At 40.9% G+C, this 25,795-nt stretch overlaps 1 protein-coding gene across 2 annotated transcripts in view; it reads right to left on the reverse strand.

Annotated features, from left to right (window-relative positions):
- Nucleotides 1-25,795, reverse strand: part of LOC134353766 (anoctamin-9-like) — a 171,446-nt gene that overhangs the window by 63,369 nt on the left and 82,282 nt on the right. For both annotated transcript variants that reach the window (XM_063062116.1, XM_063062115.1), the window contains 7 exons: nucleotides 20,803-20,937; nucleotides 12,722-12,818; nucleotides 12,311-12,371; nucleotides 11,311-11,393; nucleotides 10,032-10,136; nucleotides 4,504-4,668; nucleotides 3,884-3,920 (listed from right to left, as the gene is read on the reverse strand). In XM_063062116.1, the coding sequence (XP_062918186.1) occupies nucleotides 3,884-3,920; nucleotides 4,504-4,668; nucleotides 10,032-10,136; nucleotides 11,311-11,393; nucleotides 12,311-12,371; nucleotides 12,722-12,818; nucleotides 20,803-20,937 (683 nt within the window). The remainder of the gene's footprint in view (nucleotides 1-3,883; nucleotides 3,921-4,503; nucleotides 4,669-10,031; nucleotides 10,137-11,310; nucleotides 11,394-12,310; nucleotides 12,372-12,721; nucleotides 12,819-20,802; nucleotides 20,938-25,795) is intronic.

Consider the following 25,795-nt stretch of genomic DNA (forward strand, 5'->3'; position numbering starts at 1 on the left):
GCTAGGCAGAATCTATAGGAAGAGGTACATGTGATTTGTGTTAACAATCAACACAACCAAAGGTGGGTTGGGCACAGCCCGCAAGTGTTGCCCTATATTCCAGTGCCAACATAGCGTGCCCATGAGATTAAGGAAAGACCATGCTGCTCAGAGGAATCGTGAAAGTGAGGAAAGCAGTGGGCCAACTTAAACAGTTTTTGAAGGCAGCATATCTGAGAAAACTTATAATTTGTTTATCAGGTAATTACTTGCGAAATGTAGCTTGGTTTTAAGCTGGAAGAGAGTTCAAGGAGCTTCGGGAAAGTTCCAGCTTTCGGCTTTTGTGAGTATAATGAACCAGAATCTAGTCTGCGTGCATTAAGGTTATCTCATGAAATTTAAGTGGGAGGGGCCAGCTGGTGGTGCAATGACATCAGTACCAGACTCCGGAACAAAGGTTCCCGGGTTCGAATCCAGTCGGGGCCGCTCCCGAGTACGCTTTCCATCCGTGCCAGGTTGAGTGTCGAGATCACAACACGACCTCGTAAAATAAAGGGGAAAATACTGCAAAATGTCTGTGTGAGGAGTGGCTTGCCACAGAGTCTCTCTCTCGCTCCGCGCCTTGTAAAGGCATGAAAAAGACATCGTCCCGCCAACATCGCACACGCATGCGCACGCAGACGCACACGCACATGCCAAAAAAAAAGAAATTTAAGTGGGAGACAAAAAGCTACAGTAAAAGTAGATGTAAAGACGCAAAGCCCAGTTGGATGAGTGAAGAGTCAAAAAGAAGAGATATGAAAACAAAAGATTCATCAGATGATGTTGTGGATGAGGAAACCAAGAGGAGAGATCAAATTGTAAAGGGAGCAATAGAAGGATTAATAAGAGAATACTCCAGTGAACTAAATGCACCTTCCCAAGATCACGATGCACATCCTAGAAAGAAGAAAAAGGAAAAGCAAGAGGAGGATGACATAAGTGCTATGGAAATGGCAGAGGATCAACGAGCCCTAATTTCTCAAGAAATTAACAAATTCAGAGATATTCATAAGAAACTAGAAGGAAAGAAAGGAAGGCAAGAAAAAGAAAAACAAGTTGAAAAGGCTCAAAGCAGATCCAGAGAGAAAAACCGAGAAAAGGAGAAGAAAGGTATCCAGAGCTGTCAGAACCACTTCCTGCAGCCTCAGAGTCAACTACTACAACCACCATGGAGGAGGCCCCAGAACCTAGGATTGTTTCACAGCCACATCTCATCTACTAAACACAGTGATTCCCCTTGTCAGGAAAGACATTATCCCACAAGAGTAATCCTCCACAGCGATTAAATCTCTAGGACTAAATGGGACAATTTAAAATGTACTATGCTGTTGAGGTCTATATAGTAGTTGTATTCTATAGAATACTGTATATATAGTTGGGAAGCATTCTATATTGAATTGGAGTTTATTGCTAAGCAGGAAGGAGTGCTGTGTGTATTTAATATTTCAGTAGAATTTGAGTAGTAAATATATTGTCTGATTAAGCTTTCTTGTTCATTAAAATGATTAATTATGGATTATATGTAAAAATAAGTGAATTGCAATCATGACACTACCATGTAATACATGCACGTTTCGCTTAAAGTAAGCACGAAGTTAAATACATTATTCCCTTATTGTCCTTTCAATTAATTTTATGTTCTGGAGTTACAAAACATAACAACATATGTAATTTGTGTTAACAATCAACACAAATAAGGATGTGCTGTGTGCAGCCCACAAGTGCCAACATAGTGTGATGAAAGTACACATAGACTAAGATGTTGACTGTCCTGTGCTATCACCAGTGGGATCAACAGTTGATCTGCCACCTGTCTTCAGGAGAGAGATAAGTAAGACAATGGAGCAGCATTTGGAAATGTTAATGAAGAGACGCGAGAATTTAACGGAAGGAGACACCGGTCTGCGTATTGTCAAGACCGGCTCCTTTGATCCTGAACTGTTTGAAGTGATGGACAGGCGATACCCCAACAGGGGGATAAAAAGAAACAGGTTCGCTAAGGCAACAGACACCACACAAGACACCACTAATGACACCACGAGGTATCGAGACCCTGGAAGCGGTGCGCCCCCACAAGTCGGTGGGAGTTTTGGAGGGCTGGTCACGGGACCAGCCATAGACGCACAGGGTGGAAAGATTTGGTCGGCGGGACCCTGGTGTGTGTGTCCACCCTTGCCTGGGTGCTGGGTTCACCGCAGAGGAACGATCGTATCTGAAAACGGAGGGGTCACAGTCAGTGACCTCAGAAGACATTACAAAGGGCTCACCCGAAAGCTAACTGCGAGAAATATCAAAGGTCTGTTGAATCCGATTTTCAATATCAGCATTTGCGCTCTCTCTCTCTCTCTCTCTCTCTCTCTGTCTCTTCAACGGCACAACAACGATCGCTGCGAACTGAACTAAACTGAACTCTGTCACTTGTGATTGAACATTTTACCCCTAGACTGCGATAGAGCTTGATTGATCCTATTATCCTAGTTCTGTGTACACGTGTGTTTATTCAGTGCTAACCTGTTGCATTTATATCCTTACTATTAGAGTACTGTGTTGCTTATTTCTTTAATAAAACTTTCTTAGTTCCAGTAATCCAGACTCCAACTGAGTGATCCATTTCTGCTGGTTTGGCAACCCAGTTACGGGGTACGTAACAATAGCATGCCCACAATGTTCAGCAAAACAACACAAGCAACAGCGATAACAAGAAAGCAAGATAACAACAGCAAATCAAGCCCCTTTTCCACTCTCCTATCCACTCACACACACAGACAATCCTCCAACCCCAAGACAGGTTGTCTCCGGGCCTCCAGTCCTTGGCCTGGAAGGATGAAGTAGTTTGTTTCATGTTAATTATATTTGAAATAGAGATAAACATATGTTCACAGAGAGTAATTGTTGGCTGAGTTCACAGCAACCACTCATTCACGTGTTTCCCATGAAATAATGAAAAGGAGGGAAGATAAAAACAGAAGAGAGAAATCAAAAGAATTTTAGGATGTATGTTGTACACATTTCTCTGACATTAAATATACCTATTGCACCTATTGAAAAGTCACGGAATTGAGGGAATGAGAGTGGTGGAAATAAAGAGGGCATGTGGATAAATGGCATAGTGGAGAGTAATGTTGCACACCTATGTTGTGTTGGAATCCAATCATGCCTCACCCCATAATAGTTATCAGAACATAGAACATAGAATAGTACAGCACATTACAGGCCCTTCGGCCCACAATGTTGTGCCGACCCCCAAACCCTGCCTCCCATATAACCCCCCCACCTTAAATTCCTCCATATACCTGTCCAGTAGTCTATAGGACTCATAGACTTTGCCATCTAATGCAATACTGAAATTTTTATTTTTGTTGCTTATTGTTAATCAATGTGCGGCAATCAGAATGAAAGAAAAAACCTACCAGAGGTCCTTTAAATCCCATATGGTTCCCAACTTGCTGTGTGATTTGCCCCTTATTTTACTGTGACTAAAAGTAAAGCTGATAGAGGGGATCTTTCAATCTAATTTTGCAAGGTAGAAATGTGTGCGTACAGATAAACAGTACAGCAGAGTACAGGCCATTTGTCCATGATGTTGTGCCAAACCTTAAACCTACTCCAAGATCATTCTAACACTTCCCTCCCACACAGCCCTCCACTTCACTTTCATATCATGATGTCATTGCCGGTACAAAATACAGTGGGGAAAATTACATCCCTGCTGAAGATGAATCGTGACAAGTGGTGCCAAGTCCAGTTTCCCAATGTGATCTCCATCTGAAAAAGGTATAAACTCCTCAAAATATTTTCAAAATGCTTTTAATACACATAAGAAGGTACGTTTTCCTCTAACCCAGATTAGAGGCATACATACCTAAATCACATAACTTCTTCGCAAGTTTGCGATTAATCTGTAACACAAAAATGTCAGCAATTATTTGACTTAATGAAGTGTTTTGCATATCTTTTACAACAAGGGTAGTTGCCAGAGTAGGGTTTGCCTTTAAGATGCTGGTTTTGTTTGATATTAATTTAGTTTTCCCTCCATTCCCCTGTCTCTTTTTCCTCTCCTTTATTTAAAGTTCAATTTCTATTTTTTTCTTTTCCTTCTATTAGGGTGTTCCATGTGCCAAGGACACATGTAAAAGATTCGAAACATTTTCTTTAACTTTCAAGTTGTAATTTTAAATGTATGTTCACTAATATTTAAATACATGTAGCTCATTGACCAGTGGAATTGTTTTATTAAAATCTCTTGTAATTTTGAACTTATCCAGTAAATTTCCCTTATGAATTTGGGAGCAAAGGGAGAACATTAATCATTTGTAACCACATGCTCTATTTATTCATTAAACTTAGGTCTTATCCATGTACAGCAGTATATATCACAGGAGTGCATAAAGGTTTTGTAAATTATATGCAATAAACTCTTGCTATTACAATAAAAATAAAATGGAATCCTGATAATAAGAAAGAAGTTTGCCAATCTCATACCTTAGTCATGATGAGAATTGTAAGGAAATGCAACAAAGCACCAACAGCCACAGCGGCTGTAGAGGCATGATCCTTCAGAAACTCTGATGAAGATTTTGTGAACAGGACAGCAACAATAGCCCGAAATATCACAATTCCAAGAGCAATGCCAATGATAATTGTGATCTGTAAAACAGCAGGAAAATCAGACTGAGCTACATCTACGTAATCATACAACATCTACGTAAATAAGGAGAAATAATGTAATGCAGATAACATGGTAGGCAGGCAAGTATGACATATCAATAAGGATCACAAAGAGCGCAATGAGTAATCCAATAGCAAAAATACTACAGGTTTTGAAAATTTGAAATAAAACAAAATGCTAGGAATATTCATTTGCTCAGGCTGCAACTATGGAATGAAAGGCAGAGTTAACATTTCACTTCAACTGCCCTTCATTTGATACTCAGATGAAAGGTCGTCAACTTGAAATGCTAACCCTGTACTGGAAGTTCTAATGTCAACCATGCAAGCTTAGACTCTTCTACTGGAGTTTGGTATTCCATTCTTTACAGAGGCTTTGAAGAAGTGACAACTTAGACTGCTGGACTACCCACTAAGCTTGGGGGTCAGTAGCTATGGTGCAAGAATCTGTTCTGCACTCCTAGGAGGAATGCAGGTAGGTAGAGAGGCAGGTAATTTTGAGGAAGTACAGAGGCTACAGAACGATTTAAACAGATTAGGAGAATGAATGAAGAAATAGCAGATGGAATACAATGTTGGGAAGTGTATGGTCATGCATTTTGGTAAAAGAAATGAAAGGATTGACTATTTTCTAAATGGGGAGGAAATCCAAAACCTGAGGCACAAAGAGACTTGAGAGTCCTTGTGCGGGATTCCCTAAAGGTTAATTTGCAGGTGGAGTCTGTGGTGTACAAGGCAAATGCAATGTTTGCATTCAGATCAAGAGGACTAGAATAGAAAAGCAAGAATGTAATGTTGAGACTTTATAAAGCACCAGTGAGGCCTCACTTGGAGTATCATGAACAATTTTGGGCCACTGATCTTAGGAAGGATGTGCTGAAACTGGAGAGAGTTCAGAGGAGATTCACAAAAATGATTCCAGGATTTAATGGCTTGTCATATGAAGACCATTTGATGGTTCAGAGCTTGTATTCACTGGAATTCAGAAGAATGAGAGGTGGCTTCACTGAAACCTATTGAATGGTGAAAGGCCTTGATAAGAGTGGATGTGGAAAGGATGTTTCCTATGGTGGGAGAGGTTCAAACTAGAGGACACAGCCTCAGAATAGAGAGGCGTCTTTTTAGAACAGAGATGAGGAGGAATTTCTTTAGCCAGAGAATGGTGAATCAGTGGAATTCTTTGCCCCAAGCAGCTCTGGAGGCCAAGTCTTTATGTATATTTAAGACAGAGGTTGATAGATTCTTGATTGATCAGGGTATAAAGGGATACAGGGAGAGTGTAGAGAGAGCAGAGCAGTGAGCTAAATACGCATCCTTCAGGTGCACCAGCGTTGATTATTCTGAGGACGTGAAAGAGGTGCAGATGGTGTGTTGCTGCCGAGGTGCCAGGATCAGGGATGTCTCAGATTGGGTCCACAGCATATTAAAGGGAGAGGATTAACAGCTGCAAGACATGGTACATATTGATACCAATGACATAGGTCAGAAAAGGGATGAGGTCCTGAAGAGGGAATATAGGGAGTTGGTGCAAGGTTCAGGAATTGGTGCAGGCGGCAGGGTTTCAGATTTGTGGATCACTGGAATCTCTTCAGGGGAAGGTATGACCTGTACAAAAAGGGTGAGTTACACCTGAAATCAAGGAGAGCCAATATCCTTGCGGGCAAGTTTGGTAGAGCTGTTGGTGAGGGTTTAAACTAATTTGGCACAGAAGTGTGAACTGGAGTGATAGGATTGAGGATGGCGCAGTTGGTAGACAAGTAAGTGCAGTGTGACAGAGATTATGAGGAAGGACAGGCAAAATTGAGTCAGTGGGATGAGTTGAAGAGTAACATGGGTGCAAAATCGAAAAGGGTGATGAATTCAGGACTGAAGCTGTCCAATTTGAATGCGTGCAGTATATGGAATAAGGTAGATGATCTTGTAGCACAGTTAGAGATTAAAAGGTTTGACCGTTTGGGCATCATTGAGCCATGGCTGAAAGAAGATTACAGTTGGGAGCTTAACATTATATTGAAAAGACAGGTAGGTAGGCAGAGATGATGAAGTAGCTTTGTTGGTAATAAATGAGGGGGCTGTCATTGAAACCTATCAAATATTGAAAGGCAGAGATAAAGTGGATGTGGTGAGGATGTTTCCTATAGAGGAGAGTCTAGAACCTGAAGGCACAGCCTCAGAATAGAGGACTGTCCCTTTGGAACAGAGATGAGAAGGAATTTCTTTAGGTAGAGGATGGTGAATCTGAGAAATTCATTGCCACAGATGGCTGTGGACGCCAGATCATTGGATATACTCAAAGTGGAGGTTGATAGATTCTTGATTAGTCAGGGCATCAAAGGTTACAGGGAGAATGCAGGAGAAAGGGTTGAGAGGGATAATAGATCAGCCATGATGGAATGGCAGAGCAGACTCGATGAGCCAAATGGCCTAATTCTGTTCCTATGTCTTACGGTCTAAAATGCTGGAGGAACTCAGCAAATCTGGCAGCATCTATGGAGGGGATAAATAATTGACGTCTCAGGCCGAGGCCCTTCAGGACTGGAAAAGGAAGAGGACAGAAGCCAGAAAAAGAAGGTGGTGTAGAGACAAGGAACATCGACTGTTCATTCTCCTCCATAGATGTTGCCTGTCATATTGAGTTCCTGAGTTATTTTGAATATGTTGTTGAAGAAGTAATTAATATTAGTTATTTTCAATTCATTTCTGTGTGTCCCAAACTGCTCTTGAACTGATTAAGTACTTCTGAAGTACAGTCATGTAGTACAGGAAACAGGATTGCGAACAACTCCCAAAAAAGCAACACTGAAACTACACTGTGCTTTTTTTTGCTCAGAAGTCATTCTGAATGGAGGATTGTGCTTTGTCAAAATTTGTTACTTGTAATCGTGGGAACAGGAAGTGGAAGTGGAGGAACAGGAAGCGAAAATGTATGAGGAGAAAAAAGTTGGAAGATTATGATAAGGGACATCATTACTGCTTGTGCTTGTGAATGAAATATAGATCTTAGATTCACTTGAGATCCCACTTGACCAGCACATGTCAGCAACCCTTGACAGCTTCCTCCTAATCTAAGTAAAAGCCCAACATAAACCATGCAGAAAGGCAAAGGGAGCTGTTGCTTCAGTATTTTAATAGAGGCATTGTGGGCTTCAAGTCACAAATCTCTTGTTTGGCAGTAATTAATCTCTTTTTAAAATGCCAGCTATGTTAGAGCTGTCACATAATGGTGCTGTTAGATTTCCTTCACCAGAAATGCTACAGTGGGTCAATTTGGTAATTTTTTAATACTCTCAATGGCATTTTCAACAAATATTGACTTCCTAGTGATAATTAATGAGCGATAATGATTAAAGATAACCCTAAATCCCTATTGTAACCAATTTTCCACTCGATTATGCCTTATCATCGTCTGCATGAAAGTCAAAACTAAGTGATTCACCATACCAAATGCTATTTATATCCAAATAAGAGGAATGCCTTATAATCCCGTGCATGTGTTCCCTTAGTGATTATTTCACATAATGCCTTCAAATCTCATTACAGTTATAACTAACTGTATGTGATTGTAGCCAAGCTGGTGAATGGTTGCTTCTTTGGAGTGAAAGAGGTTCAGAAGGCTGTCAAAAATGACTTTGAGCAAACTTAGCCCGGTTGACCCAGTGCCATTATGCACCATTTCATTCTGAGCAGCTGCAGCCATTTGAATTTTCTTATTGAGTGGCAATTGAGGACACTGCAAAACTAGTTTTGGTGAAAGCATAAATAAGACATAAGATTAAGGAGCAGAATTAGGCCATTTGGCCCATTGAGTCTGCTCCACCGTTTCAACATGGCTGATCCAATTTTTCTCTCTGCTCCAATCTCCTGCCTTCTTCCCGTATCCCTTCATGCTCTGATCAGTCAAGTATCTATCAACCTCTGCCTTGAAAATACATAAAGATTTGGCCTCCACAGCTGCCCTGTGGCAAAGAATTCCACTAATTCACCAGTCTCTGGCTAAAGATATTCCTCCTCATCTCCGTTCTAAATGGATGCCCCTCTATTCTGAGACTGTGTCCTCTGGTCTTAACCTTTCCCACCACAGGAAACATCCTCTATATATCTAGACAGAGTGTCCAAGACTTTTGCACAGTACTGTGGTAATTTTATGTATTGCACTGAACTGCTGCAAAAAAAAAAAATTCATGACGTATGTGAGTGATGATAAACTGATTCTGATATGGGTCTCTATTGTGGACTGAGAGTGGGAAGGAGGCAGGGAGAGGGGAAAGACGGTTGGGAAAAAGGAGAGGGAACAGGAAGCACCAGAGACATTCTTTAATGACCAATAAACCAATTGTTTGGGATAAAATTACCTTGCCTGGTGTCTCAGGGCAGGGTGTGTCTGCACCCATGCCAACCCCCTCCCACCCCTTGCACTCCTCTGACACCTGTACCACACCCCTCCTGTGGCACTCCACCATCACCATTCCCAACATCTTTTGCTCCCACTGGATTTACAAACTTGCTCTCTGCTCCACATCGACAAATACAGTACTGTGCAAATATCTTGGGCACCCTACCGAGATATACGTGTTTAAGACTTTTGCACAATACTCTATACCAGTGATATTAAACCAGATTCTGATCTCCTGCCTGCTCCTTTACCTATGGACACCCAATCACTACTACTCTTCATCCCCCTTCATTTCTGAGCCACAGAGCTAGACTCAGTGCCAGAGAGCCAGTCACTGTACCTCCCCCCTGGTAGATTGTCCCTCTCCCAACAGTTTCCAAAGTGGTATACTTACTATTGAGGGGAATGGCCAATCATCAATCAAATATGGATCAAATTATGTCATTCCCTGTGCAATACTCTTTTTGGAGCATCACTGAGGAAGTTGGTTCATACTTTCCTTCAACTGTCCATCATTGGCCACCCTTTTGATGATTAAGTATTCATAATATAGCTCTAGAATGGAAGCCATAACCTCCCCTCCAACCAACTGATTAACGCTACCTCCTCCTTGAAGTGCATACCCTCGTATCTAGCTACTTACTTGATCACTATTTCAACCCAGAAATAGGCTCTGATGCTGAATGTAGAACCCACCTAATCTGACCAGATTACCAAATCACTGATTCAATTTATACCCAAGTCCTGTTCAGTCCTATGAAAACGCTAAGTTTTTTTCAGTCATCTTAGTGCTAGCTAAATCTAGGTGCACTCTTGTTACCCCAACACATCTGAGAATTTGTACACTATCTGTATAGCATACCTTGCTGCAGAGTTTTACCATTGAAAGATCTTTTCTTTGTAGTTTGTATTATCAATTTCTAGTTAATATAGTGACATATCTACTTACCAGAATACATGCCAGCAACATGACTATCATTGTGCGTTTGTACGAATGTTGATATTCTTTAAGTGGGATACTAGGGTTGTATATTAACCCAAGAATCAAGTCCTCCTGATGTATAAAATAAATCCATGTTGAAATTCCATTTTTTCATAACCCACTAAAAATAAAATTTACCTAAGAACCAAGCCAACAGTTAAGTAAGAAATCTCTACCCTTAAGTTGGGGAGTGTATGCACAGAAACGCTTGTTTTTGATAGGACAATTAGCAAAGTCGATAGTTGTATGTAGATCCATAGATTTGCCCTCAGATGTGTATTTCCTATTCAGACACATTTCTTCGCTATTTATCTCTGTGTATTGTTCCTTTGGTCCTAATAGTTATTGATCGTATTTTTCATTGAGGACCCTCACAGTTAATGATGGTTCTCACTCAATTCCATTTTGAAACAGGGCAACTAGAATAGCCATGGCTGTGGCAGCCAGAGGCAGAAATCTTCCCAAAGGGAAGAGGAAGGTCAACTGATATCTGAAAGGGAATCAACGTTAAGGCATTCTTTTCAATTAGGATTGAGTATCAGATTGGCGTTTGTTCATCTTGTTTCAAAGAGAAAGACAATTGATATATTGCCATTAATCAAAGCTATCAAAGAGTTATGGATAGAAGCAGGGACGTTGAGTTAAATTGGATAAGAGTGATAATTGTTTTGAATGATTGAATCATTTTAGCAACAGAATAACCTACTTCATTAATTAAATTGTCTCTTCAAAGATTAGGAAAGGAACTGGGAATGATAGGTTAGAATGATAGATTTGTATCAGGTACACATAAAGACAATCAAGATGGCAGAAAAAGAACCAACTTTGAAATTGATGTTTAATTTTCATTTTACAGCCACTTACTAAATGTAGGAATAAAATACAGCCATTTCAATCTTTCAGAGCTATTGACTGTCATTGCATTAACATTATGCATGAAGAAAGTATCTTATATTCTAATTATCAGGTTATTTTCTATGGCAACTTACTGGTATATTTTGTTCAAATCCAAAAAGTTCACAATAATTAGGTGTTTTAGAAATTTTTAATTGAACTAAAAGTCACTAACCAGTAAATCTTGGTGATTCACAATTCATATTGAATCTCATAATTCCCCCAAAATTGTAAGATGATTTGTTCATTAATTATGTGCATTGTAATTATTAATCTTCCAGCAAATCCGATATTATAATCACAACAACTCACAAAGCATAAACGTTTGTAATTCAAAACATGAACATTTTACCTCATCTTCATCCCAGTGGTACAATTCCCACGAGCTGACTGCTTTTGCCCGGGTTCTTTTCCATATCTCCAAAAATATTGTAGCTATGTTTTGAGAGAGAAATATTCACTGAATCTATTGATGTTCAATAAATAGATAATAATGGACTATTATTAAGAGAAAAGTCAATATAAGCTTCATGTGATAAGGCTGAAGGTTGTTTAATGAGCCCTTCCAATATTAAAGTGACAAGTAGTAGGATACATAAATTCAGGAAATCAGGTTAATCCATTAAGTTATGTTATTGTAGCCCTTGGAAATGATACAAATGGCTTCATTCTACTGGCCTAAGGTGTGTGGGCACGTGGCCAAATGGTTAAGGCATTCGACTAGCGACCTGAAGGTCGTGAGCTCGAGCCCCAGCCGAGACAGCGCGTTGTGTCCTTGAGCGAGGCACTTAACCACACAGTGCTCTGCGACGACACCGGTGCTAAGCTGTATCGGCCCCAGTGCCCTTCCCTTAGACGTGGAGAGGGGAGGCTTGCAGCATGGGCAACTGCCGGTCTTCCATACAACCTTGCCCAGGCCTGCGTCCTGGAGAGTGAAGACTTTCCAGGCGCAGATCCATGGTCTCGCAAGACTAACAGATGCCTTAATTTAGGGTGCAGAAAGATCTGCCTGAGTCTCCACTCCAGACCATTTACCCTGTTGTACGTTGTGCATATTTGTTGCCAGATAAGGGCAAGGTGGAGTCTAGCTGAAATGACTACCATACTTGTTGTTTGCCCTTGCACACAAGAAACTAGCTGTTTGGGTGTACTCTTGTTAACTGACTTTGCTTGATTTTGATTTTGCTATTCTGTCAATAGGGATTATTGAATTCAGAAGGTTGAAGAAATGTTACTTATGGTACAAATGTTTCATGATTTCCATTGCTGTTAACTTCAAATTTAACACCCAGATCACTTTTTTATATCAACAATTAAGTGGAAGGTAGCATTGAACTGAAAAGAATACATACCCCAGATTGCCATGATCATTGCAAAAATAACAGTTATTTCATGGTCAACCAGTTGCGTAACCTGCAGGAATAGAATTAGAGAATTGCTCAGCAGAACTGTTCACAAATGACACAGTGCATGAAGTCATTTTAGCTTTTCAATCCGGATGCATGAATTTATTCCTTGCTTTAGCCAATAATAAAGCAGAGCGGAGAACATAGATATGAGCAACATTTTAGTGAGGAGGTCTAAGAAGCAAAATGGGACAAATTTCAATTTACTGCACAGCAATGTAAAATTAATAGAGATAAAATCAAGCTGCTGCGCAAAATGGTGCCAATGTGAAAAGCCAGTGGTCGTTACTTATTGTCTTATCTGGAATGGGATCAAAACATTTCCATCTCACCTCTGCCTTCCTAAATGTACATTACCTTAGCATAGGAACAGGTTTCATTGAGCCTCCAGAATGGACAATGTTGATCACACAGTGGGCACATAACAATGCCAGTAGCATTGCAAATTTCCTTACTGGTTCATGGAAAGAAAAGAGAGCCAATTAAAGCTGTGAATAAAGGTTAAAAAAATCCAGATGCTGGAAATAGGCAAGTTTTAAAAATAATCTATGAACACAGCAGGCCAAGCTGCATTTATGGAGGAGTTAATTTACCTGTGTCAATGTCGAGTCTTTCCAAACATTTGCCTCTGAGATTTCTTCCTTTTTCTTGAGACATAGTTTAACCACTCCTATTGCTAACAGAGGCCTTGGCCATATTTCCTGACCTCAGGTCTCAACCAATCTCTTCCCAGACAGAGCAAGGATAACGTACACCTGATCTTCACTTTCCTCCCCTCCACACTGCATATTCAAAGGATCTTCCTTCATAATTTCTGCTGCCATCAATGAGTTTTCACCACTAAATACATCTTCTCTTTCCCTTCTATTTCAGCATTCCAAAAGAACCATTACCTTGCAACTCCCTGTTTTTGTCTTCTGTTTCCACCAACCATCTTCCATTCTCACAGAACTTTCCCAAGTAACACCTTTCTCTTTACCTCTTCTCACCGTCTAGAGACTGGAGGACGAGTAATTCACTTGCTCTTCTTCCAGTGTGGTCTCCTCTACATTAGGGAAACCAAAAGAAGATTGCGTGCATGCTTTCAGTCCATTGGGGCAGCCCTGATCTACCAAGTGCCAGTCACTGTCATTGTCTATCCACGTCTGTCTGAGTCTTCACTGTTGAAATGAGGCCCAGCTCCAGCCTGTCCATCTCACCTTCCATCTGGGCATGCTGCAACCTTTCAGAATCAATATAAAATTCAACAACTTCAGATAACTAGCTTTCCCCATTCGTGTCAGAATTAGTCAGTTGCGCTAGAATTTTTGTAATACTAATTTATTTTTTGCTTTCCACTAGCATGATCTGACTGCTGAGTGTTTTCTATAGCTCTGTATTCCATGGTTTTTATGTATTCCTTTGCCCATGTTCCCTCTGCGTGCTCTCATTAGCCCACCAATTAGATGGCTTCATTAATAGCTAATCACCACACCAACTCTGCCCTCACTCTATCAAAGATCCTTCCTCCTATCTATCCCTTCCACACTCTCTCTGCAAATTAAACCTAACTTGTTTTCTTTAATTGTCAGCTCTGGCAAAGGGTGTTTGACCTGAAACGTTAACTTGGTTTCTCTTTCCCCAGATAATGCATGATCATGCTCGGTATTTTCTGCATTTTCTTCATTATTGCAATTAATAATTATTATTATTATAATAAATACTTTATTGATCCTGAGTGGAAAATTCTTATGTAACAGCAACAATATTTAAAAACATACTTAGCTGCACATTAGTCTGTATAATCTTAGCTGTAATATATGTAACAGGTTCATTGTTGACTCAAAGAAAACTCATTCTATTGCTACTGCATCCATTTAAGTAGTACTCATAATCCAACCTTCAGCTTTGGAATTCCTCATCAAAAATGCTGATCTGCTGTCCAGACCTATATCCATTGTTTCAAAGGTTCATTTAATGTCAGAGAAATGTACACAATATGCTTCCTGAAAAGCTTTTTCTTCACAACCATCCTCAAAAACAGAGGAGTGCCCCCAAAGAATGAATGACGGTTAAATGTTAGAACCCCAAAGTACCCCCCCCCCAGTTCCCCTCCCTCCCACACGTAAGCAGCAGCAACGATCCTCCCTCCCCCCGCCAGCAAAAAAAAAGCATTGGCTCCTACCAAAGCATGCTGCAAAGCCACAGACTTGCAATACCCCAAAGACTACTCGTTCACCAGGTATTCAACATTCCTTCCTTAAATAGCACTGTAGTCCAATAATTTTGAATTGCGCTGTTTTATTAGTTATATTTGAAAAATGGAACCAAAGTTAGCAGGTGATGAAAAGCAGCTCATGAAATCTGCCTCTCCTATGCTCGCTCCAGACAATAGATAATAGTCAGGACAACCAATAGCTATCCTGACTGAGACAAAATAAATATTACCAAGCAATTGTGGATGAAATAATAAAACAGATGAAGTAGATGCAAGTGTATTTTAAAAAAATAAACTAGTGAATCTGCAGCTGGAGGGTGATCTAAGGTTGGAAAGTTCAGTGCAGAGTCCTAATGCAAGTTGACTTCTCTAACTTCCGTTAATGCCCCACCTCCTCTTCATACCCCATTCGTTATTTATTTATTTTTTATTATTACTATTTTTTTTCTCTCTCTCTCTCCCCTTTTTCTCCCTCTGTCCCTCTCACTATACTCCTTGGCCATCCTCTGGGCTTCCCTCTCCCCCTTTCTTTCTCCCTAGGCCTCCCATCTCATGATCCTCTCATATCCCTTTTGCCAATCAACTGTCCAGCTCTTGGCTCCATCCCTCCCCCTCCTGTCTTCTCCCTATCATTTCGGATCTCCCCATCCCCCTCCCAGTTTCAAATCTCTTACTATCTCTTCTTTCAGTTAGTCCTGACGAAGGGTCTCGGCCCAAAACGTCGACTTCCTATAGATGCTGCCTGGCCTGCTGCGTTCACCAGCAATTTTTATGTGTGTTGCTTGAAATTCCAGCATTGGCAGATTTCCTCGTGTTTGCATTGTATAGGAGGCTTGGTATACAAAAGCCGATCTTAAGGAACTCAAGAAATGATGAAAATTGTAAGCAAGGTAATTAACTTTATTTCTGGGTTTGTTTTAAAAAAAAGTTTTGGTATTTAATAGCGAGGTGAATGTGATGTATGCAGGACTATTTATATACTACTGATGTTACATAGAAAACCTACAGCGCAATACAGGCCCTTCGGCCCACAAAGCCGTGCCGAACATGTCCTTACCTTAGAAATTACCTAGGGTTACCCATAGCCCTCTATTTTTCTGAGCTCCGTGTACCTGTCCAAGAGTCTCTTAAAAGACCCTATTGTATCCACCTCCAGCACAGTCACTGGCAGCCCGTTCCACACACTCACCACTCTCTGCGTAAAAACTTAACCCTGACATCTCCTCTGTACCCACTTCTAAGCACCTTAAAACTGTGCCCTCTCATGCTAGCCATTTCAGCCCCGGAAAAAGGCCTCTGACTATCCACACGATCAATGCCTCTCATCATCTTATATACCTTATATGTTTGTTGGCTTAGAAGAGGTTCTGTCCTTAAAGAATTTATTGCATGTTTGGATGAAATTCATCTGTCTTTGAGAAATGAAAAAAAAAATCTTGTCAAGACTTATATAATGTTTAAGCAACACACACAAAATGCTGGAGGAATTCAGCAGGCCAGGCAGTATCTATGGAAAAGAGTACAATTGACATTTTGGGCCAACACCCTTCAGCAGGACTGGAGAAAAAAGATGCGGAGTAGAGTTAAGAGATGGGAAGGAGGGAGGGAGAAACGCAAGGTGATAGGTAAAACCGGTAGGAGGAAGGATGAAGTAAAGAGCTGGGAGGTTGATTTCCAAAACATAAAAGAGCACATAACAAATATTGAGCTTCCTGAAAAGGCAGATATTCAGAGATCTCCAATGCAATTTTTCAGCATCATTAGTTCAACTGGAGAACAACTTTCTTAAAGGTTCACTAAAACCAGGTTATTTGAAGAAACTTCAGAATTCATAAATCATGCAGATGGTGTAATATTAGACAAACTAAATTTGGAAATGTTGCAGTGGATTGATTTGGATAACTTTGCAATGGAACTGATTGGATTACAATGCATCTCAATTTGCAGGCAAAGGTTTGTGAACTTAAGAGCTGAAATGGCGGTGCAGGCTCGAAGGGCCGAATGGCCTACTCCTGCACCTATTTTCTATATATGTTTCTATGAAATAGAAAATATTGAAAGAGATCAGTTAGTGGACAGATCAAAGCATAAAAATTCAGGCAATAAAATTCTGAAATTCTGGAATTCCATTTCTGAAACTTGTAACTCTCTGAAAAATCTTGTAATGGAAAAATTAACAGTATTTTCATTGATATATTCATGTGAGTCATTGTTTTCAGTGATGAACTTAGTCTAGTCTAATTATAGTAGACTTACTGATGAAATTAGAGCGACATGCATAGCTCTCAAAACAACTAAATACAAGCCAGATACAAAATATTTGTCATTGTTAGTGCAGCTACAAAAGTCTCACAGAGTATTGTATTTAGTTTAGAAACATAGAAACATAGAAACATAGAAAATAGGTGCAGGAGTAGGCCATTCGGCCCTTCGAGCCTGCACCGCCATTTATTATGATCATGGCTGATCATCCAACTCAGAACCCAGCCTTCCCTCCATACCCCCTGACCCCTGTAGCCACAAGGGCCATATCTAACTTCCTTTTAAACATAGCTAATGAACTGGCCTCAACAGTTTGCTGTGGCAGAGAATTCCACAGATTCACCACTCTCTGTGTGAAGAAGTTTTTCCTAACCTCGGTCCTAAAAGGCTTCCCCTCTATCCTCAAACTGTGACCCCTCGTTCTAGACCTCCCCAACATCGGGAACAATCTTCCTGCATCTAGCCTGTCCAATCCCTTTAGGATCTTATACGTTTCAATCAGATCCCCCCTCAATCTTCTAAATTCCAACGAGTACAAGCCCAGTTCATCCAGTCTTTCTTCATATGAAAGACCTGCCATCCCAGGAATCAATCTGGTGAACCTTCTTTGTACTCCCTCTATGGCAAAGATGTCTTTCCTCAGATTAGGGGACCAAAACTGCACACAATACTCCAGGTGTGGTCTCACCAAGGCCTTGTACAACTGCAGTAGTACCTCCCTGCTCCTGTACTCGAATCCTCTCGCTATAAATGCCAGCATACCGTTCGCCTTTTTCACCGCCTGCTGTACCTGCATGCCCACTTTCAATGACTGGTGTATAATGACACCCAGGTCTCGTTGCACCTCCCCTTTTCCTAATCGGCCACCATTCAGATAATAATCTGTTTTCCTATTTTTGCCACCAAAGTGGATAACTTCACATTTATCCACATTAAATTGCATCTGCCATGAGTTTGCCCACTCACCCAACCTATCCAAGTCACCCTGCATCCTCTTAGCATCCTCCTCACTGCTAACACTGCCACCCAGCTTCGTGTCATCCGCAAACTTGGAGATGCTGCATTTAATTCCCTCATCCAAGTCATTAATATATATTGTAAACAACTGGGGTCCCAGCACTGAGCCTTGCGGTACCCCACTAGTCACCGCCTGCCATTCTGAAAAGGTCCCGTTTATTCCCACTCTTTGCTTCCTGTCTGCTAACCAATTCTCCACCCACACCAATACCTTACCCCCAATACCGTGTGCTTTAAGTTTGCACACTAATCTCCTATGTGGGACCTTGTCAAAAGCCTTTTGAAAATCCAAATATACCACATCCACTGGTTCTCCCCTATCCACTCTACTAGTTACATCCTCAAAAAATTCTATGAGATTCGTCAGACATGATTTTCCTTTCACAAATCCATGCTGACTTTGTCCGATGATTTCACCGCTTTCCAAATGTGCTGTTATCACATCCTTGATAACTGACTCCAGCAGTTTCCCCACCACCGACGTTAGGCTAACCGGCCTATAATTCCCCGGTTTCTCTCTCCCTCCTTTTTTAAAAAGTGGGGTTACATTAGCCACCCTCCAATCCTCAGGAACTAGTCCAGAATCTAACGAGTTTTGAAAAATTATCACTAATGCATCCACTATTTCTTGGGCCACTTCTTTAAGCACTCTGGGATGCAGACCATCTGGCCCTGGGGATTTATCTGCCTTCAATCCCTTCAATTTACCTAACACCACTTCCCTACTAACATGTATTTCGCTCAGTTCCTCCATCTCACTGGACCCTCTGTCCCTTACTATTTCTGGAAGATTATTTATGTCCTCCTTAGTGAAGACAGAACCAAAGTAATTATTCAATTGGTCTGCCATGTCCTTGCTCCCCATAATCAATTCACCTGTTTCTGTTTGCAGGGGACCTACATTTGTCTTTATCAGTCTTTTCCTTTTTACATATCTATAAAAGCTTTTACAGTCCGTTTTTATGTTCTCTGCCAGTTTTCTCTCATAATCTTTTTTCCCCTTCCTAATTAAGCCCTTTGTCCTCCTCTGCTGAACTCTGAATTTCTCCCAGTCCTCAGGTGAGCCACTTTCTCTGGCTAATTTGTATGCTACTTCTTTGGAATTGATGCTATCCCTAATTTCTCTTGTCAGCCACGGGTGCACTACCTTCCTTGATTTATTCTTTTGCCAAACTGGGATGAACAATTGTTGTAGTTCATCCATGCAACCTTTAAATGCCTGCCATTGCATATCCACCGTCAATCCTTGAAGTGTCATTTGCCAGTCTATCTTAGCTAATTCATGTCTCATACCTTCAAAGTTACCCCTCTTTAAGTTCAGAACCTTTGTTTCTGAATTAACTACGTCACTCTCCATGTTAATGAAGAATTCCACCATATTATGGTCACTCTTACCCAAGGGGCCTCTCACGACAAGATCGCTAATTAACCCTTCCTCATTGCTCAAAACCCAGTCCAGAATAGCCTGCTCTCTAGTCGGTTCCTCGACATGTTGGTTCAAAAAACCATCCCGCATACATTCCAAGAAATCCTCTTCCTCAGCACCTTTACCAATTTGGTTCACCCAGTCTACATGTAGATTGAAGTCACCCATTATAACTGCTGTTCCTTTATTGCACACATTTCTAATTTCCTGTTTAATACCATCTCCGACCTCACTACTACTGTTAGGTGGCCTGTACACAACTCCCACCAGCGTCCTCTGCCCCTTAGTGTTACGCAGCTCTACCCATATCGATTCCACATCTTCCCGGCTTATGTCCTTCCTTTCTATTGCGTTAATCTCTTTTTTAACCAGCAACGCCACCCCACCTCCCCTTCCTTCGTGTCTATCCCTCCTGAATATTGAATATCCCTGAACGTTGAGCTCCCATCCCTGGTCACCCTGGAGCCATGTCTCTGTGATCCCAACTATATCATAATCATTAATAACAATCTGCACTTTCAATTCATCCACCTTATTACGAATGCTCCTTGCATTGACACATAAAGCCTTCAGGCACTCTTTGACAACTCTCTTAGCCCTTTTTAATGCTTGCCCTGGATTTGTCGGCCTGCCACTTTTACTTTTCCCCTTTGTACTTTTTGCTTCTACGCTCACTTTACACCCCTCTGTCTCTCTGCACTGGTTCCCATCCCTCTGTTGTGAACTAACCTCCTCACACCTAGCCGCTTTAATTTGATTCCCACCCCCCAACCATTCTAGTTTACTTGAGCTTTTTATGAAAATGCACCAAAGCTTCACATTCACATTTCCTGTTATACTGTATATGAAGTACAATAACAACACTATTTAGAAATCATTTATTTTACATTTGTCTTTTTAAAAAGTTAATATCAATAATTTTTGAACACATTTTCTAAAATGCTTCATTTATTTTAATCTGTCTCAGTTATACTTTTATTAATAGTAAAACAATGAATACATGTAAATAAGCTTGCTTTTTCCTTAGGAAAAGATCATAATTATTGTTACTAATTCATTAATCAATGATAATCTCTGCTCAAGATTACCTTGGCACAAGAGAGAATTTATTTTATAAGATTATCACCAATTTGGGTGCATGTTCTCAAAAAGGTTCACCGGATTCACAAGAATTAACAGTGATAACCCAGTGAATGACTCCAAAACAGGAACCTCCTGATAGCTCTGTTCTTGGCTCCAGCCATTTCTTCCAGGTTGATACCAAAGATACAAAACCCTAAATCTAACTCTTATTTTCCTAATTATGATTTTGGCATTTACACTTCTGCACTCAAAACTACAGGTGCTCACTGCTTCAGAATTTATTGCAATTATTACAGTGAGAATATTGATAAATTTTACTCAGGTCATTTAGTCTCATGTCTACGCAACTGTGATTGAGCTGGTGATTATCAATAGTCTGTACAAAATCTCTATTAAAGTTGTCATGATTTAAAATACCAGCAATTCATTTGGAAGACAAAGGTAATACCATACCTCACTTGATTGTTTTCAAAATATATAAATCCATATAGAAAGACAAGTACACCAATTACAGCAGCAGGGAACAGCATGGTGTTGTACCAGCCAAGCCAGGCAAAATACAAGGCAATCCGTTCTCCAAAATAGTCCCTGCAAAAAGAGACATACAAGAAGTTGCATTTCTACTATTGCATTTATAAATGTATGAAAGACACAGCAATAGAAATTATTTCTGCAAATATTGACATTTAGTTTTAATAAAAGGGCTGAATAAGTATTTGAGTAAGAACTGAAATCATCTTGGGCTCAGTTTTCTTTTGGGGCATGTTAGAAACCTCACTTTGATGAAGACCAAAACCATAAATTCGAAGTTCAAAGTATATTTATTATCTATCTATCTATATATATATATATATATATATATATATAATGCAACCTTGAGATTTGTCTCCTTACAAGCAGCCACAAAACAAGAAATCTGAAAGAACCCATTTTAAAAAAGACTACCAAACACCTGATGCACAGAGAGAGAGAGAGATTAAAAAACACAAATTGTGTAACAATAAAAGCAAAGAACAGCAGTCAGAACCAATGGTAGTCCATAGACATGAAGCCCAGCTCAGATGGAGCAGGACTACAGCCTCAGCCTCATTTCATCACACAGCACAGAAAACATCATGAAGCCCACAGGCAGGAAGCAGGACTACAGCCTCGGATTCAGTTCATCACAGAGCTGAGCAAAACATCATGAAGCCCAGAGCAGCCAGAGCAGACTCACAGCCTGAGCTTCAGTGCTGCAGAGAATGGAGTAAACTTTGTGGAGCTGCAAGCAAAACTGGCCCAACCCTTGCTTCTGGTCCTGACACCCAGCCATTTCAATCCATCCAGTACAGCATTTAGATCACCCACACGTTGGGTCATCCTTTGCACTAGGATCAGGGCCCTGTCACATCGATACGCTCTGGGCATAGAGCTCGTCGCCATGTTCCAACCCATACCCAACCTTTCCTAAGCCGGGCGCTTAACTCAATCAGATCTAGCTCTCAGTTTAGGTGGATGGGCTCCGAAACTCCTCCACTCTGACTTTTCTCTGCTTCACACATCCCAACTCCGTCACAACCATTTCTCAACCTCGCTCTGACCATTTCTCCTCAAACATGTCTCAACCTCGCTCTGACTTTGCATCGCACCTGCATGTCTCGGCCCTCGAGCCAGCCTTGCCTTGCCTTCGCTTGCCTCTTCATTGTTTGTGGTGCTTGTTTACCACAACTTGCACAGGAAAAGTATTATTAATAAAGTTGGACTTCTTGCTTTATGAACCATCAGTAAGCTATCACTCATCTTCAGTAGTGCCATCTTCAACTGCTTTTTCATATGAAAGCCAATGTCTTAACCTATCAAATTACATAGATCCTCGGAATTGTTGCAGCCAAACAATGAAAAAAAAATCAAGTGATGAAAAGAATTTTAAAATAGTAATGTTATTTTCCCTATTTCCTTACTGTCATTGTCCTCAATTGAGAAGAAACTGGCTCAGATGATTCAAAGAAACATAGAAACATAGAAAATAGGTGCAGGAGTAGGCCATTCGGCCCTTCGAGCCTGCACCGCCATTTATTAAGATCATGGCTGATCATCCAACTCAGAACCCTGCCCCAGCCTTCCCTCCATACCCCCTGACCCCTTTAGCCACAAGGGCCATATCTAACTCCCTCTTAAATATAGCCAACGAACTGGCCTCAACTGTTTCCTGTGGCAGAGAATTCCACAGATTCACCACTCTCTGTGTGAAGAAGTTTTTCCTAATCTCGGTCCTAAAAGGCTTCTCCTTTATCCTCAAACTGTGACCCCTCGTTCTGGACTTCCCCAACATCGGGAACAATCTTCCTGCATATAGCCTGTCCAATCCCTTTAGGATTTTATACGTTTCAATCAGATCCCCCCTCAATCTTCTAAATTCCAACGAGTACAAGTTCAGTTCATCCAGTCTTTCTTCATATGAAAGTCCTGCCATCCCAGGAATCAATCTGGTGAACCTTCTTTGTACTCCCTCTATGGCAAGGATGTCTTTCCTCAGATTAGGGGACCAAAACTGCACACAATACTCCAGGTGTGGTCTCACCAAGGCCTTGTACAACTGCAGTAGTACCTCCCTGCTCCTGTACTCGAATCCTCTCACTATAAATGCCAGCATACCATTCGCCTTTTTCACCGACTGCTGTACCTGCATGCCCACTTTCAATGACTGGTGTATAATGACACCCAGATCTCGTTGCACCTCCCCTTTCCCTAATCGGCCACCATTCAGATAATAATCTGTTTTCCTATTTTTGCCACCAAAGTGGATAACTTCACATTTATCCACATTAAATTGCATCTGCCATGAATTTGCCCACTCACCCAACCTATCCAAGTCACTCTGCATCCTCTTAGCATCCTCCTCACAGCTAACACTGCCACCCAGCTTCGTGTCATCCGCAAACTTGGAGATGCTGTATTTAATTCCCTCATCCAAGTCATTAATATATATTGTAAACAACTGGGGTCCCAGCACTGAGCCCTGCAGTACCCCACTAGTCACTGCCTGCCATTCTGAAAAGGTCCCGTTTATTCCCACTCTTTGCTTCCTGTCTGCTAACCAATTCTCCATCCACATCAATACCTTACCCCCAATACCGTGTGCTTTAAGTTTGCACACTAATCTCCTGTGTGGGACCTTGTCAAAAGCCTTTTGAAAATCCAAATATACCACATCCACTGGTTCTCCCCTATCCACTCTACTAGTTATATCCTCAAAAAATTCTATGAGATTCGTCAGACATGATTTTCCTTTCACAAATCCATGCTGACTTTGTCCGATGATTTCACCGCTTTCCAAATGTGCTGTTATCACATCTTTGATAACTGACTCCAGCAGTTTCCCCACCACCGACGTCAGGCTAACCGGTCTATAGTTCCCCGGTTTCTCTCTCCCTCCTTTTTTAAAAAGTGGGGTTACATTAGCCACCCTCCAATCCTCAGGAACTAGTTCAGAATCTAACGAGTTTTGAAAAATTATCACTAATGCATCCACTATTTCTTGGGCTACTTCCTTAAGCACTCTGGGATGCAGACCATCTGGCCCTGGGGATTTATCTGCCTTTAATCCCTTCAATTTACCTAACACCACTTCCCTACTAACATGTATTTCGCTCAGTTCCTCCATCTCACTGGACCCTCTGTCCCCTACTAATTCTGGTAGATTATTTATGTCCTCCTTAGTGAAGACAGAACCAAAGTAATTATTCAATTGGTCTGCCATGTCCTTGCTCCCCATAATCAATTCACCTGTTTCTGTCTGTAGGGGACCTACATTTGTCTTTACCAGTCTTTTCCTTTTTACATATCTATAAAAGCTTTTACAGTCAGTTTTTATGTTCCCTGCCAGTTTTCTCTCATCATCTTTTTTCCCCTTCCTAATTAAGCCCTTTGTCCTCCTCTGCTGAACTCTGAATTTCTCCCAGTCCTCAAGTGAGCCACTTTTTCTGGCTAATTTGTATGCTTCTTCTTTGGAATTGATACTATCCCTAATTTCTCTTGTCAGCTACGGGTGCACTACCTTCCTTGATTTATTCTTTTGCCAAACTGGGATGAACAATTGTACTTCATCCATGCAATCTTTAAATGCTTGCCATTGCATATCCACCGTCAATCCTTTAAGTGTCATTTGCCAGTCTATCTTAGCTAATTCACGTCTCATACCTTCAAAGTTACCCCTCTTTAAGTTCAGAACCTTTGTTTCTGAATTAACTATGTCACTCTCCATCTTAATGAAGAATTCCACCATATTATGGTCACTCTTACCCAAGGGGCCTCTCACAACAAGATTGCTAATTAACCCTTTCTCAATGCTCAAAACCCAGTCCAGAATAGCCTGCTCTCTAGTTGGTTCCTCGACATGTTGGTTCAAAAAACCATCCCGCATACATTCCAAGAAATCCTCTTCCTCAGCACCTTTACCAATTTGGTTCACCCAATCTACATGTAGATTGAAGTCACCCATTATAACCGCTGTTCCTTTATTGCACACATTTCTAATTTCCTGTTTAATACCATCTCCGACCTCACTACTACTGTTAGGTGGCCTGTACACAACTCCCACCAGCGTTTTCTGCCCCTTAGTGTTACGCAGCTCTACCCATATCGATTCCACATCCTCCCGACTTATGTCCTTCCTTTCTATTGCGTTAATCTCCTCTTTAACCAGCAACGCCACCCCACCTCCTTTTCTTTCATGTCTATCCCTCCTGAATATTGAATATCCCTGAACGTTGAGCTCCCATCCTTGGTCACCCTGGAGCCATGTCTCTGTGATCCCAACTATATCATAATCATTAATAACAATCTGCACTTTCAATTCATCCACCTTGTTATGAATGCTCCTTGCATTGACACACAAAGCCTTCAGGCGCTCTTTTACAACTCTCTTAGCTCTTATACAATTATGTTGAAAAGTGGCCCTTTTTAATGCTTGCCCTGGATTCGTGCAATTCGCTGCAATTTTGCACTCAGCGATTGGAATCCATGAGTGTTGGTGCACAGATAGGATATCTGAGACATCTACTGTACACCCTTGATTCATGTACAGCACCATGAATTCATAGGCACATGATAGAAAATTTCAACTATTCCACTTGGACTTGGAGTTGCCAGTCTTCTCTTCCAAGATCCCAGATCAGCGAATACAGACAATCAGTATAATTTTATTGCTTTTGTGCTCTGTACCTCTTCCCAAATTATCCAGGATTCCCTATTGCTTCTTGACCACTTTCCTAACCTCTTCTACCACTTTCTGCTCTGTGCATATTCTCCTCTGGTTCTGCACCCACTTTGGTACTGCACTTTTTCAATTAATTAATTCTATTAATTATGTATTAATTAATACATAAATTTTGCAGCTGCCTTTAATTCCTCTTTTCCCCCAGTTTAAATCTTGAATTTTTAACTTTTATTTCTCGGATCTTAGAGG

Source organism: Mobula hypostoma, chromosome 11 (genome assembly GCF_963921235.1).
Source record: "Mobula hypostoma chromosome 11, sMobHyp1.1, whole genome shotgun sequence".
Classification (NCBI taxonomy): Eukaryota; Metazoa; Chordata; class Chondrichthyes; order Myliobatiformes; family Myliobatidae; genus Mobula; species Mobula hypostoma.